We start from the raw sequence: 14,769 nt of genomic DNA, 5'->3' as shown, positions 1-14,769 counted from the left end.
TGTCTAATGTATTTGAGTCCCACCGCCCATCATGATCCCTGGGCCAATGGCCATGAAATAAACACTGGGCCTGCTCACCTTCTACGTCTTGCCTATCTGAGTTATGATGAACTTGGGTGTGACACTGGCAGTGCTCAGAGCTTACTCCTGGCTGGGCCCTCATATGGTATAATGTTGACCTCTATATGGCAAGTGTCTTTAACCCCTCAGCCCCTCAACTGTCTCTCCAATCCGGGGTTCATCTTTCACAGTTCAGTCACTTATTAGTAACAGTTTTACCTGTCTGAGTTCCTTCCTAAGGTTTTTTTTTTTTTTTTTTTAGCTTTTTGGGTCACAGGGTTACTCCTGGCTCTTTATTCAGGAATTACTCCTGATGGTGCTCGGGGGACCATGTGGGATGCCAAGGATCAAACTCGGGTCAGCCACGTGCAAGGCAAATGCCCTCCCTGCTATACTATCACTCCGGCCCCTCCCTCCTACCTTTACATATAAATATACAGCTTCTCAGACAACTGCATGATGTCTTTAGTTTTTCTAGATGCTCATCAGAGAGAAGACACTTAAAACACATAAATATTAGCAATTTTGTTGTTGCTTGTCTTAGTCCACATCCGACTGTGCTCAGGGTTTACTCCTGGCTGCCCTCAGGAATCACTCCTGGAGGAGTTTGGGGAGCCATCTGGGGTGCTAGAGATGGAGCTCGGATTGGCTGTGTACAAGGCAAGAACCCTATTACTGTATTGTTACTCTGGCCTCTGGGGAAGGGATGCCTTGGGGGGTGCCTAGATATCAGTAATTTGTATTGTCTACATCCCCGAAGGGCCATGGATATGCTTGAAGTAGTGCTGACAGGCAAGTGCAAGGCCTTGCGTTCGGTCCCTGGCACTTCTACACCCAACACTCAGGCCCTGACACAGAGTCATCAGGAGTGGCCCCCTTCAACTGTGCAGCCCTCAGCACCACATGTGGCCCTGGCTAACAACAACCACTAAACCCACTTTGCAAGACCTATCTTTTTTTCTTTTTTCTTTTTTCGGCTTTTTGGGTCACACTTGGAGATGCACAGGGGTTACTCCTGGCTCTGCACTCAGGAATTACCCCTGGCGGTGCTCAGGGGACCATATGGGATGCTGGGATTCGAACCCAGGTCGGCCGCGTGCAAGGCAAATGCCCTACCCGCTGTGCTATCACTCCAGCCCTGCAAGACCTATCTTTATTTCTTCTCTCCTTTTTGTGTTTTGTTGCAGGGAGGGCACACGGGGTCAGTACTTGGGGTTATCCCTGGATCTGCTGACCTGAGTTCAATCCCTGTCACCACATGGGCCCCCAAGTTCCTGAACATCATTTGTAAAGTCCAAAAGCAAATAAAATACTGGGATGCCTGGAATAACAGCACCTGGACTTAAAACATCTGCCTTGGAAGCATGTGATCAGGAGTTCAAATTTCAGTTGTCCACAAGTGCCAGTGCTGCTGGCAGCCCTGCTCTCGGTGCAATACTCATTCCAAGCCAGGTGTGGAAGCAGAAAAAGGAGAGAGACCCCTGTGAAGCCCCAGGGCTCAAAAGATGTACAGGCTGTGGCTGGAGAGATAGCACAGCGGGTAGGGCGTTTGCCTTGCACGCAGCCGACCTGGGTTCAATTCCCAGCATCCCATATGGTCTCCTGAGCACTGCCAGGAGTGGCTCCTGAGTGCAGAGCCAGGAGTAACCCCTGTGCATCGCCAAGTGTGACCCAAAAAGAAAAAAAAAAGTACAGTAGGGAGGGTGCATGGCCTTGCATGCAATTAACTGGTTCAATTATTGTATGTATTATTTACATCCCTTATTGTAAAAAATACGAAGATGCGCGTGCTCGGGAGTGTGCGATGTGATGTGTTTGTTGTTCACGGGCTCTCGGGGCATCGCTCTCTCTCTCTCTCTCTCTCTCTCTCTCTCTCTCTCTCTCTCTCTCTCGCTGCTTGTGTTCGGTGCTCTGGAGCCGCTGTGTATGGACCAGGATGGTCCTCCTTTGGTCTGCTTCTGGTGTGCCACTGTGCTCTCTTCTGTTTGTCTATCTCTGTCTCTGTAGTCTCTCCTCTGGTCTCTTCCGATCTCTCTTCTTCCCATCTCTCTCTCCGGAGCCCTTCTGCTTCAGTCTCTGGAGCCCCACTTGCTCTCACTTCCCACTCTTTGTGCTCTTTCTTTCCCCTGCCTCTGGCTCCAATGATTCTCTTTCACTCTGTGCTCTGCTTCTGTGTTGTCTCTCTGTGTGTCTTCTCCTGTGTTTTCTGTCTTGCCTCCGTGTCTTCTCTCTGCTTCTGTCTCTTCTTGCTTCTGTCTTACCTCTGCCTTTGTCTTACCTTTGTCTTCTCCTCCACTTTTATGTCTTCTCTCCTCTGTGTCTTCTCTGCTACTTCTGTTACAGTCTTAGTTTATATAGCAATCACATAGGGCGGTAATACAAAGGTGAGTTGAACATTAACAAATCAACAAAGAAGGGTAAGACCATTTCTCCAGGAGATTAACAAAATTTCATCTAAGGAGATTACTTCAGATTACTAGGAGATCTGCTCAAGGGTGGGATCCAAACAAGGGTGTGTTGCTTTCTTCCTTCCTCAGCTAGTAATCCACTTAAATAGTTATAGTAAATTTACTTTTAATATTTCTAGCAATGTCATTCTGTATGAGCACAGTAAGAAATATATCAGACTTAAAGTTTGGTTCTTCCTGAGGACATTCACTATATATTCCAGACCACAGTCCTCAGGCCAGGTTAGTCTTCCTAAGCCCATCAGGGTCCTAGTCTTGTTGTTACTTTTGGATCATGACAGCATTTGTCTATGACCATGCTCTCAATTTATAGTTGAGTATTATGGCGCTTTGGCCTGGCCCATTTCGATGCCAGGGTAGCTCACAGCTTGCCCTGAGTCCATTCTGTCTCTTGTTGGGACCCTGCTTTTGGAGTGCTAGGAACTAAGGGCAACTGAGTTGAGAAAGCAGATGCCTGGGAGTAAATATTATTGGAGTCAATCAGCTCCCAAGTTACAAAGCATAATATTAACTGTCTTCCTGTGTTCATACAGAAAGGGCATTGCTTCAAAGTAAACTAAGTTCCCTGCGGCAAGGCTGAAAGGACAAACCCAATGTTATCCTACACCTTATGGTCTCCTGAGCCTGCCAGGAGTGATTCCTGAGCACAGAGCCAGGAATAAGTCCTGAGTACCACTGGGTGTGGTCCCAAAACCCAAAACAAAATCTAGACAGGTAAAGCTGTTGCCTTGCATATGGCCGACCCAGACTCAGTCCCCAGCACTTCACAGCATTCCTCAAACCCTGCCAGGAGTGATCCCTCAGTGTAGAGCAAGGAGCGTACCCTGAGTGCCACCAGGTGTGGGCCCCCCCAACAAAATTAATTTAAAATGCTTTTAAATTAATTTTAAAATGGTACAAGCAGAATTAAGGAATGTGACCCAGCTACATGTGACACAACCTGATGTCAGACCTACCAGCACCACAGCCGGGCATGTGTGTGATTCCTGGGAAGTGGGGCACAGGGCAAATAATATATTCTGGAGCTGGGGGAGTGGCTCAGGTCTAGAGCATCTGTGAGGTCCTGAGCTGGATCCCCAATACCACTTGCTGCTCAGGCCCTGCATCGCCGGAAGAGGCCCTAAGTTTCCAGCAGGTGTGACCCCAGGCCCCAAACATCAGCACAGTAAAAGATATAGATGCTTCAGCCATGAGAACAGCAGTAAATATGAGGGATGTAAAGATGAATCTCTGGCATCTTATAATTTACAGACTCGAATTTTTCAAATGCCCGAGGACAGATAACTGAATAAAGAAATTATGGTATACAATGGAATACTACACAGCTGTTAAGAAAAATTAAGGCATATTTGCTTATACATGGATTGACCTGGAAAGAATCGTGCCGAGTGAAAAGAGTCAGAGGGAGAGGGACAGGCATAGAACAATGGCACTCATTTGTAGGATTAAAAAAAAGTATGAGAATAATACTCAAAGACAGTATAGAAATAAGGGTGAGGAAGACTGGCCCCCAGGTGGAAGCTTGCCACAGTTTGTGGAGGAGGACAGTTAGGACAGAGAAGGGACCACTATGACAATGACAACTGGAGATGATCACTCCGGACAAGAACTCAGCGCTGAAAGTAGGTAAAGTGATACTTGATACCCTTCCAGTAACAGTATTGCAAAGCACAGTGCCTAAAAGGGAAAGAGAGAAGAGAGGAGAGGAGAGGGGAGGTTAGGAGAAGGGAAGGGGAGGGGAGGAGGGAAGGGGAGGGGGAAGCAGCGGGGTGGGGAGGAGACCGCCATATTAGGCTGGAGGTGGGGGTGGGGCCCCCTAAGGGAAACTGGGAATATTAGGGGTGGAAAAGGAAACAGGTTAAGGGATGGGTTTTGGAACATTGTATGACTGAAACCCTACAGAGAACAACTTTGTAACTGTGTATCTCACTGTGATTTAATAGAAAAAAACAAAAAACAAACCATCTTCCCTCCCAGGGCTTTTTTTTTGGGGGGGGGAATCACACCCATCGATGCACAGGGGTTACTCCTAGCTCATGCACTCAGGAATTACTCCTGGCGGTGCTCAGGGGACCATATGGGATGCTGGGATTCAAACCCAGGTCTGCCGCGTGCAAGGCAAACGTCCTACCCGCTGTGCTATCACTCGAGCCTCCCTCCCAGGGCTTTTATTCTTTTTTTTTTAAGAATTTTATTTTATTGAATCACCATGTGGAAAATTACAATGCTTTCAGGCTTAAGTCTCAGTTATACAATGCTGAAACAACCATCCCTTCACCAGTACTCATATCCCACCACCAAAAAAAAAAAACAACAACACAGTACACCTCCCATCCCGCCCCCCTGTACCCCCCCTCTCAGGGCTTTTTGATGTATTTTTTGTTTTATTTTGTTTTGGGGCCACACCCACCAGTGCTCAGGACTTACTCCTGGCTCAGTGTTTAGAGATACTTCTGGCAGGTCTCAGAGGACCATATGGGATGCCATGGATGGCCACATGCAAGGCAAGCGGGTTACGCTGGGCTCTACACTTAGGAATTACTCTTGGTGTGCTTGGGGGAGCATAAGGGATGCCAGGGACTGAACCTGCATTGGCCACATACAAGACAAATGCTCTCCCTGCGCTCCAGCCCCATGTTCCATGGATGCTTTTAAAGGTCAAGAGAACGTATAGTGTCAGGTGGAAATGAGCTATAAAATGGCCCAAAGCGTTATACCAAGTCTGCCCTGAGGGTTCTCTCCTGGGTGCTTGTGGATCTCCTTTCTTATTATCATGTAGTGAAAAGCTGCTATTGTTCAAAAATTGCTGTCTTCTTGTTTGTTGTAAGTACCACCCAAGGATTAAATTTTTATTAGTGAATCACCATGAGGCACAGTTACAAACTTATGAACGTTCGTATTTGCATTTCAGTCATACAGTGATCGTTTACCCATCCCTCCACTAGTGCCCATTCTCCTCCACCAATGTTCCCAGTATCCCTCCCACTACCCCCACCCCATCCCCCACACCCCACCCCACCTCTGCAGCTGGGCATTCCCTTTTCTCTCTCCTTTTGGGTGTTGTAGTTTGCTCCAGAGGTATTGAGTGGCCTTCCTGTTCCATCTATAGTCTATTTTCGGCACGCATCTCTCAACCAGAAAGGGTCCTCCCAACATCCTCTACTTGGTGTTCCCTTCTCTGAGCTGCCTTTTTCCCAGCATGTGAGGCCGGTTTCCAAGCTGTGGGGCAGACCTCCTAGTCCTTATCTCTACTACTCTTGGGTGTCAGTCTCCCATTAGGTTACTTTATATTCCACAGATGAGTGCGATCTTTCTATGTCATTCAGCTTTGATTTTCACCTGTGTAAAAAAACTGTGATTTTGTTGTTGTTGTTGTTACACAGCACTTCCTGTTGCTTCAAGGGAACATGTATAGTAGATTTCTGTCCACACATATTCTCAAAATACATTTTCTAGCTTACCCTTTATCCATACAGATCTAATTTGAAAAACTCATTCACCCCAAATGTATCTATCTTCTTTCTAATTCTGGAACTTTAGGTGTGGAGGGAAAAAAAGAAACATAATCCTGCCGCTACCTTAAAAAATATCAGGTGGTGAGAAATGTACATCGGTTGAGGGATAGGTGTTGGAACACTGTGTGTGACTGAAGCCCGACCACGAAGAGCCTTGGAACTCTGTATCTCACAGTGATTCAATTTTTTTTTTCTTTTTGGGTCACACCCGGCATTGCACAGGGGTTACTCCTGGCTCATGCACTCAGGAATTACTCCTGGCAGTGCTGGGGGACCATATAGGATGCTGGGAATCAAATCTGGGTTGGCTGCATGCAAGGCAAACGCCCTACTTGCTGTGCTATTGCTCCAGCCCCATGACTCAATTTTTTTTTTTCTTTTTGGGTCACACCCAGCAATGCACAGAGGTTACTCCTGGCTCTGCACTCAGGAATTACTCCTGGCGGTGCTCAGGGGACCATATGGGATGCTGGGATTCGAACCCGGGTTGGCCGCGTGCAAGGCAAACGCCCTACTCGCTGTGCTATCACTCCAGCCCCCCATGACTCAATTTTTTAAAAAAATTGAAAAAATATGTCAGCTGCTCTTATAAGGTTGGTTTTTATTAATATAGCCTGTAGGACTGACGTGATAGCACAGCAGCTAGGGCATTTGCCTTGCACGCAGCTGACCTGAGTTCTATTCCTCCATCCCTCTCAGGGAGCCCGGCAAGCTACTGAGAGTATCCCGCCAGCATGGCAGAGCCTGGCAAGCTACCTGCAGTGTATTCGATATGCCAAAAACAGTAACAAGTCTCACAATGGAGACGTTACTGGTACCCGCTCGAGCAAATCGATGAACAATGAGACGACAGTGCTACATATATCATACATATATATATATATATATATATATATATATATATATTTGGGGATGGGGTTGGCCATACCTGGTGATGCTGAGGGGGTCACTCCTGGCAGTGCTTGAAGACTATATGGGATGCCAGGGATGGAACCCAAGTCAGTTGCATGCCAGGCAAGTACCCTACCCTCTACACTATTGTTATATATATAGCAGGGCCCCAGAAGCTGAAAACCTCCAGAACCCAGTCACAGCCATGCTCAAGGCCACTCTCCACACGCTCGGACAAGCCTCATCCATGAAGGAACTGACAGAGAAACACAGGTATACAAGACCTGTGGCTGAGATCTCCAAGCCTGCTTGGATCAGGACTGGGCCTCCTCCCCCCAGATCCCCAGTTTTCCAGTAGCTTGGCAGTCACACCCACAAACTCCTCCACCTCACCCTGTGCCATGGAATCTCATTAATGACCAAGATCCAGAGACTATAAAACAAAGCTCCTGGAAGAGAGCCACACAATTTTTCGTGGAGCGTGCAGCCGCGTTTGCAGCCACACAACCTCTTTTTTAAAATTTTTATTTTTATTATTATTTTTTCCACACAGCAAAGCCTGGCAAGCTACCTGTGACGTATTAAACATGCCAAAAACAGTAACAACGTGCTCTTTGTGGTCCTGGAGTGAGCAGACGCCATTGCGCTACACTAGCACACAACATGGACAAATGAAGACATTACTGGTGCCTGCTCGAGCAAATCGATGAACAACGGGATGACAGTGATAGTGATATATATTGTATATATATATTGCATATATATGCATATATGTAAATTTTCTGTTTGGTTTCTTTTATTGCCATACCCTGTGATGCTTAAGGCTTCTCCTGGCTCTGTGCTCCGGGATCAACCCCCTAGCACTGCAGATGGTCCATCTGAACTCTGCCAGGAGTGATCCCTGAGCAGAACCAGGAGTAATCCCTGAGCACCTCTGGTTGTGGCCCTCCCAAAAAGCAAGTTCATTAGCCCATGAGTCACCTCCTGGGACTGCTGGGAGGCTGAAAGAAGCCTGCAGCCTGCAGTGACAGCTGTCAGCTCCCTGCAGCCAGGCCTGCGCTCAGCCAGGAGGGTCCTCCATGGCCTGCAGTGAAACAGAGAAAGCCAGGACCCCTGGGGTCCTTACTGCTTCCTCCTGGATTCAGAGGAAGGGCACGACTGTCATAGTACTGACCCTGGGGGTGCAGGGACAGAGCCAGATGGGGGGCCAACCAACCCCTTCTAGAGGCAGGAAAGGGGAAGCTGAGCAGAGAATCCCAATGATGAAAGAAAGTCACCTCAAACTGGAACCCCAGCTCCATAGAGGCTATGGAGAAAGGCCCTGCGAGCAGCAGGACAGGCCCAGCCCCGAGGACCCGGAAGTCTGACGCAGTAACAGAATAAGTCAATGATTTATTTACATTCATGTTTCTCTGGAAACCCAGGGCAGGCCTGAGGCCCGGGAACCATCTGCCCTTCCCCATCTCCCTCTCCCCCGACCTCCTCGCCACCTGTCTCACGTTCTCTTCCTTCTTTCCTCCTACTTCCCTTTTCTCTCCCTGCTCACCTCGCTTTTCTCTCTCCATTTTCCCACCATCATCTCACTATCCACAGGCTGCTAAGCTCCGCACTCTTCCTCCCGTGCCCAGCGCCTCCTCCACCCAGTGCTGGCCGCCCTCCAGCTGGACATCCAGGTTCAGGGCGAGGAGCCGGGCAGAGGTCGTCAGACCACGGAGCACTTGCTGGTGTTCTTTCTGTCGCAAGTTTTCAGCTCAGTGCTGGGGGACTTGTTGTTGTTTCCCTAAACGGAGAAGAGCAGAGAGGTGAGGGGAGGCAGGAGGCCATACACTGAGTGGCTCACCCTCAAGGACCCCGCTCAGTACACACACACACACACACACACACACACACACACACACACACACACACGGAGTTGTAGAAGCCACTCACTGGCCTCCGGCTGCTGGCTTTGAGCAGGATGTCCCGGGCCAGGGAACGGAAGGCCTGTCAGGGAGGGAGGGACAGGTCAGAGGGGAAAGAGCAGGGGATCCATCTCTCTTCAGGTGTCACAGCGGCGGGCCAGCTCACCTCATCCACATTCATACTGGACTTGGCACTTGTCTCGAAAAAACGGATCCCGTGCTCCCGAGCCAGCTGTGGGGGGTAGTCAGGGGGGCAGAGCTGAATCACGGGTCTCACATCCACCTCAGGCCCCACAGCTCGGCTCTCGGTCAGGCCCCTACAGCCTGGCTCTCAGATGTCTTTGTTTGGTTTTGGGGTCATACCCAGAGATGCTCAAGGGCCACTCCTGGCTGTGTACTCAGGAATTACTCTTGGAGGTGTTCAGAAACTGTATAGGGTGCCAGGTATTGAGCACAGGTCGGCCGTGTGCAAGGCAAATGCCCTCCATGCTGTGCTATGGCTCTGGCTGCCCCGACCCCGGCTCCCAGCTGTTACACAGCCTGCCGCACCTTATCAGCCTGCTCCTTCTGTACCTTCCTCTTCCCTTCCATGTCACACTTGTTCCCCAGCAGGAGGCGCTCCACCCCGGCGGAGGCATTCTGGAGGAGAAAGGAGAAGCCCAGTGAGCCTTGGTCCTGCTCCCCTTCGGGGCCCTGCCCTGTTCCCCTCTCTTCAGGGGGGTTGTCACCTCTTTGATGCTCTTCATCCAGTTCTGGATATTTTCAAAGGATTTCTCATCCGTGATGTCGTACACGAGGATAATGCCCTGGGAATGCGCATGGGGCTCAGGGCCAAAACCCTGGATCACGCCTCTCAGGGTCAGGCTCCCCAGTGCCCGCTGAGGCACCCTACAAGGTCCCCCTACTAGCCACTGCTAGGCAGAGGGGGGCTCTCTGCAACTCACCTGTCAGCCCCTCATTTCTCCTGCCCCTCTGTACCCGTAAACCCACGTTCCACTGTCCTGTGCCCTCAGTCCCTGTCCAAACCCACACTCCATACCATGGCTCCGCGGTAATAGGCGGTAGTGATTGTCTTGAATCGCTCTTGGCCAGCTGTGTCCCTGAAGAGACAGAAAATCACATGGGGTGAGGACAGCAGACAGGTGCCTGCTTTACACATGGTCAGCCCAGGTTTGATTCCTGGCACTGCATATGGTCCCCAAAGTCCCACCAGGAGTGGTCCCTGAGGGAGGAGTAAAAACCTCAGCACAGTCTGGTGTAGCCCCCAAACAAAACAAAACAAAATTCATGGCTTTGAATAGAGAAAAGGGTTTTCCAGAAAGAATACCCCTCTCTACATACACACACACAAACAAAAAGGATTTAATCTGTGCATTGGGGGAGCTGAGAGAAACAGAATCAGCAGGTTGGTAAAAGGGGGAAGGAATTCAGAGATGTGGAGAGACAGGGGGCTGGTAGAGGAGAGAGAGCACTTGCCTCACACACAGCCCATCGGGATTTGATTACTGGCGTCCCATATGATCCCCTACGCACCACCAGGAGTTAAGTTTTGAGTGCAGAGCCAGGAGTAAGCCCTGATGCCGGGATCAAACCTGGCTCAGCATGTGCAAGGCAAATGCCCTACCTATCTCTCTGGCTCCACAAAAATAAAATTTAAAAACACTGAGAAAGGAATTGCTCTGATATTAATTGCATGATTGTTCTCCACCAAGCACTGTGCAAGGACTTATTATTTTTTTGGCTTGTTTTTGGGCCATGCCTTGCTGTTCTGAGGGCTTACTCTTGGTTCTGCACTCAGAAATGACTCCTGGCAGGCTCCTGGCAGGCTCATCCGTATGAAATGCCAGGGATCAATCCTGGGTCAGCTGCAAGCAAGACAAGCACCTCACCTGCTGTGTTATCTCTCTGGCCCGAGTGCATCTTTTTTGGTTTGTTCTTGGGTTACACCTGGTGGTGCTCAGGGTGTACTCCTGGCTCTGCACTCAGGGTTCACTTCTGGAGGTACTGGGTAGACCATGTGGGTGCCAGCGTCAGCTGCTTGCAAGGCAAACACCTGGCTCACTATCCTGTCTCTCCAGTCCCACACCATCTTATATGTATGTATCATTTTAACCTAATCTTTGTTTTCTTGTGAGGCACATATTGATGTTCCTACTTTATGTCTGTTTAGTTGGTTTTGGGGCCACACCAGGCTGTGCTTGGGGCTGACTCTTGGCTCTGTGCTCAGGAGTCACTTCTGGTGGAGCTCAGGGGACTCTCTGCAGTGTCAAGGATCAAATTCAGGTCAGCTGCCTGCAAGGTAAGTGCCTACTTGCTGTCCTATACTCCTGCCCTACTAATGTTTTTCTATTTTACAAACAAGAAAATAAGTTTGGAGAGGCTAAGTACCCACTGAGGGTCACATGGCAGCTGCGCTACAGAGCAAGAATGTCAACCACAGCCCGCAGCTTCTTCTTGCAGCATAAATGCCACTGAGAAGCCTCCTCCACAGAAACAACTTCAGGGGCTCCCACTTTCCAGGACGGTCAAAACAAACTGCTCTACTTGGTCCTGTTGACTTCCAATAAATCAGACACACAGGTTTCCTTTAAATTTATTTATTTATTTTGTTTTGGGGGCCACATCCAGGTGTGCTCAGGGCTCACTCCTGACTCCATGCTCAGGGAGCACTCCTGGCGGTGCTCAGAGCACCATACAAGATGCCGAACATCAAGAAGCCTGGCTGGCTGTACACAAAGCAAGCTCCTTGCCTGCTGTGCTCCCTCTCCGGCCCCCTCGACTTAATTCTATTTTTTTTTTTTTTTGCTTTTTGGGTCACACCTGGCAATGCACAGGGGTTAATCCTGGCTCTGCACTCAGGAATTACTCCTGGTGGTGCTCAGGGGACCATATGGGATGCTGGGAATCGAACCTGGGTGGGCCGCGTGCAAGGCAAACGCCCTACCCTCTGTGCTATTGCTCCAGCCCTTGACTTAATTCTTAAGTGCAAGTCTTAACTCTGCAGGGCTAGAAAAATAGTTCAAGGCTGACAGAGAGGCTTTGCATACAGAAGGTCTGGGTTGAATCGCAGCAACGCAGGGTCACTACCAGGACTGACCCATTAACACCAAGCCAGACGTAGTCCCTGAGTATCACTGGGTATGGTTCAAATCCGCCCCCAGGTTTTTTTGTTTGTTTTTGGGGCCACATATGGCAGTGCTCAGGGATTCCTCCTGCCTCTGCACGCAGGAATCACTCCTGGAGTGTCCAGGGACCATATGGGATGCTGGCGATTGAACCTGAACCAGAAGCATGCAAAGGGAGCACCTTACCAGCTGTACTCTGTCTCTCCCCCGCCCCCAAATCAGTCTTAATCCTTTACTGTTTAATTGTTCAGCGTCTGTAAATGCTGTTGTCAACTTTAGGAAACACTGGAAGTCAGAAGAAGCAACAGAATTACCAATAAAGCAGAGAATAAGGGCTGGAGAGATCGTACAGTGGATAGGTGCCTGCCTCTCATGCATCTGACCTGGGTCCAATCCCCAGCATCACATACAGTCCCCCAAGCCTACCAGGAGTGATATCTGAGCACAGAACCAAAAGTTAACCCTGAACACCGCTGAGTGTGGGGGGAAAAAAGGGCTGGAGCTTCAGCCAGCAGGCAGGCGCCTGGAGCTCAATTCCCAACAGGCATGGTTATTGGAGAACTACGTGAGCAACATCCAGCACAAAGCCAGGAGTAGCCCTCGAGCACCCACTGGTAAAGACAGAAAAAAAAAAGAAAGAAAGAAAGAAATAGGGAAAGGATAAGAGATGAAGCAAAACAAAAGGAAAAGGGTTAGCAGAGGTCCTGAGGCAATCTGGGTTAGGGTAGAATTCACTCACCAAACTTGCAGCTTGATCTTTTTCCCCTCTATGTCCACAGTGCGGATCTTGAAATCAATGCCTAGGGGTGGAAGGGCGTTTGGTGAAGCTGAAGCCGACCTGTGTGTGGTGCATGGGTGCCTGTCAAAGCGTGGGGCTGAGACGCAGGCCCCATGGGCTGTGGGGGCAGGTGTGGAACTAGGTTTGCTCCACTGCGCTCACTTAGATTTGTCTCTGGAGGGGCAGGGGTCAAGGTGAGGCCAGTTGTGCAGGGAGGTCCTCGCCTTCTGCTTTCCTGCTCCCTCTTCTCTCTGCATTCCCCCATCCACCCTCTGGCCCTGGCGAGACCAGCTGACAGTGGCTTCTGGGAGGGTCAGACCGGGAACAAGGCAAGTCTGAGGCGAAAACAAGATTCCTCCTGAATGTGAACTCGGGAAAAGGGCATTTTCCCTTCCCCTTTCTACGTGGAATGTCTGAGGCTCTCCCTCCTTCTGCCCCAGACCAGAGAGGAGAGTAAGAAGGATGTGGGGGGAGGAGGGGAGACAATGGTCTTAGTGGCCGCCTGGGGAAGCTTCCCAGTCTGCTGACTCATCAGGATGACTCAGAGACCCCAAAAATCCCCTCATTCCCCCCCCCTTTAGAAAACACCACAGTCATTGGGTGGCTCAGCACACCCGGACACTCTGCTCCTGTCCCTGACTGCCCGTTAACTTGAGAGCCAGAGCACCAGGGTGGCGAGGGGTGGAGGGGGGCTTGCGGGGAGGGGGGGTTGTCTGGCGCTCCCCTGGGGCTGGGAAGGACCAGCGGGCTAGGGTCAGATGCTGGGCGTGGGTGCAGGGCGGGAAACGTGGCCGGAGGATGGGAACGTCTCAGCGGGTGGCGTTGCGGGGAGAGACGCCAGGAGCGGAGCCCAGCGGGGCCCAGGTGGGGTTCGGGGGTCTTCATTCTGTAAGCCCGGGAGCGATGAGAGGTTTGGTTCCATCCAGACTTCCACGGGGGAGCGGTGGCCGGGGGTGGGGGGGTGTCTGGGGCAGGAATTCGGGGCTGGACTTTGGAAGCCGCTCTCGAGAGGGGTGGGGGACTGCAAAGTGGGGCCACTGGCGAGTTGGCCCGGGGGGTCCTGGGGGTGCGGGCGGGGAGCTTGGGGGCTCACCGATGGTGGAGATGTAAGTGCTGTTGAAGTTGTCCTCCGCGAAGCGAATGATCAGACACGTCTTGCCCACGCCCGAGTCCCCGATGAGCAGCAGCTTGAAGAGGTGGTCGTAGGCTTTGGCCATGGCGGAGTGTGGGGGAGCCGGGAGCGGCGGGGAGGCGGGCCTGGAGGGGGCGGCGCGGGCCGGCCGGCCAGGAAGGACTTTTCCTGCGTCCCGCGGACTCCGGGAAGAGGCGGCCGCCGCGCCGCGCCCCACCCCCGGCCCGCCCCGCGCTTCTCCGCTCGGCGCCCGGCGGGGACGCGGGTCTGCAGCTCCCTCCCGGCGCGCCCCTCGGGGAGCGGGGACAGAGGGCTCGGCGTTCCGGACCCCTTGGGAAACTTGGAGGCGCGCGCGGGGCACGGGCTGCGGCCGACGGGCCGTGCGCCCCCTGGCGGGCAGGCGCGGGACGACTGCCGAGTGTGCCCACCCGGCCCTGGTCCCGGTCCCCTGCGGGACACGGACTTCGCGGGGCAGCTCCGGGTCATTCGGAAGCCCCCCGGGCCTGAACCGCCCGCAAGCGCGCGGCCTTGGCCTGCCCAGAGTGGAGAAGCGACTTCTCTGGCCCCGGGAGAGAATTCTCCCAAGACCTGCTTTTCCAGCAATGGGACCTTGGATGACGGGAATGCGCGGCTGAAGGCGGCCCCGTTTGTCGGTGCCCACGTTTCCCCCTTCTTCGTCCATTCTCTCCTCCCCCAGTCCCCAGGTACGTTAAGAGTCTTAAGCCTCCTTTATTTCTTCTCACTGACCAAACCAGTTCTTTAAAGTATTCTTCAATTTTCAGGGATTGCCTTGATACAAAAATAAATCCAGTAGTTTTCCTTCCTTCCTCTTTCTTTCTTCCTTCCTTCCTTCCTTCCTTCCTTCCTTCCTTCCTTCCTTCCTTCCTTCCTTCCTTCCT

The 14,769-nt window shown here is 51.4% G+C and overlaps 1 protein-coding gene across 1 annotated transcript; it reads right to left on the bottom strand.

The window, feature by feature from the left end:
- Positions 1–8,313: 8,313 nt before the first annotated feature.
- Positions 8,314–14,231, bottom strand: RAB13 (RAB13, member RAS oncogene family). The gene is made up of 8 exons (XM_004619246.3): positions 13,832–14,231; positions 12,700–12,760; positions 9,875–9,935; positions 9,564–9,641; positions 9,385–9,474; positions 9,002–9,067; positions 8,864–8,917; positions 8,314–8,714 (listed from the first exon to the last, which is right to left on the bottom strand). Exons 1-8 carry the CDS (start codon positions 13,953–13,955, stop codon positions 8,637–8,639), a joined length of 612 nt encoding a protein of 203 aa, XP_004619303.1. The 5' UTR covers positions 13,956–14,231; the 3' UTR covers positions 8,314–8,636.
- Positions 14,232–14,769: the final 538 nt, after the last annotated feature.

Source organism: Sorex araneus, chromosome 5 (assembly GCF_027595985.1).
Source record: "Sorex araneus isolate mSorAra2 chromosome 5, mSorAra2.pri, whole genome shotgun sequence".
Lineage (NCBI taxonomy): Eukaryota > Metazoa > Chordata > Mammalia > Eulipotyphla > Soricidae > Sorex > Sorex araneus.
This window is presented reverse-complemented; position numbering and strand designations above follow the sequence as displayed.

What these genes read in the sequence shown, in the direction of transcription:
- RAB13 (XM_004619246.3), bottom strand. Translation starts at nt 13,955, where the DNA reads ATGGCCAAAGCCTACGACCACCTCTTCAAGCTGCTGCTCATCGGGGAC. An exon ending in CACTTACATCTCCACCATCG is followed by an intron (nt 12,761 to 13,831) that starts GTGAGCCCCCAA and finishes TTCCACCCCTAG; the next exon opens with GCATTGATTTCAAGATCCGC. An exon ending in CCAGTATGAATGTGGATGAG is followed by an intron (nt 8,918 to 9,001) that starts GTGAGCTGGCCC and finishes CCTCCCTGACAG; the next exon opens with GCCTTCCGTTCCCTGGCCCG.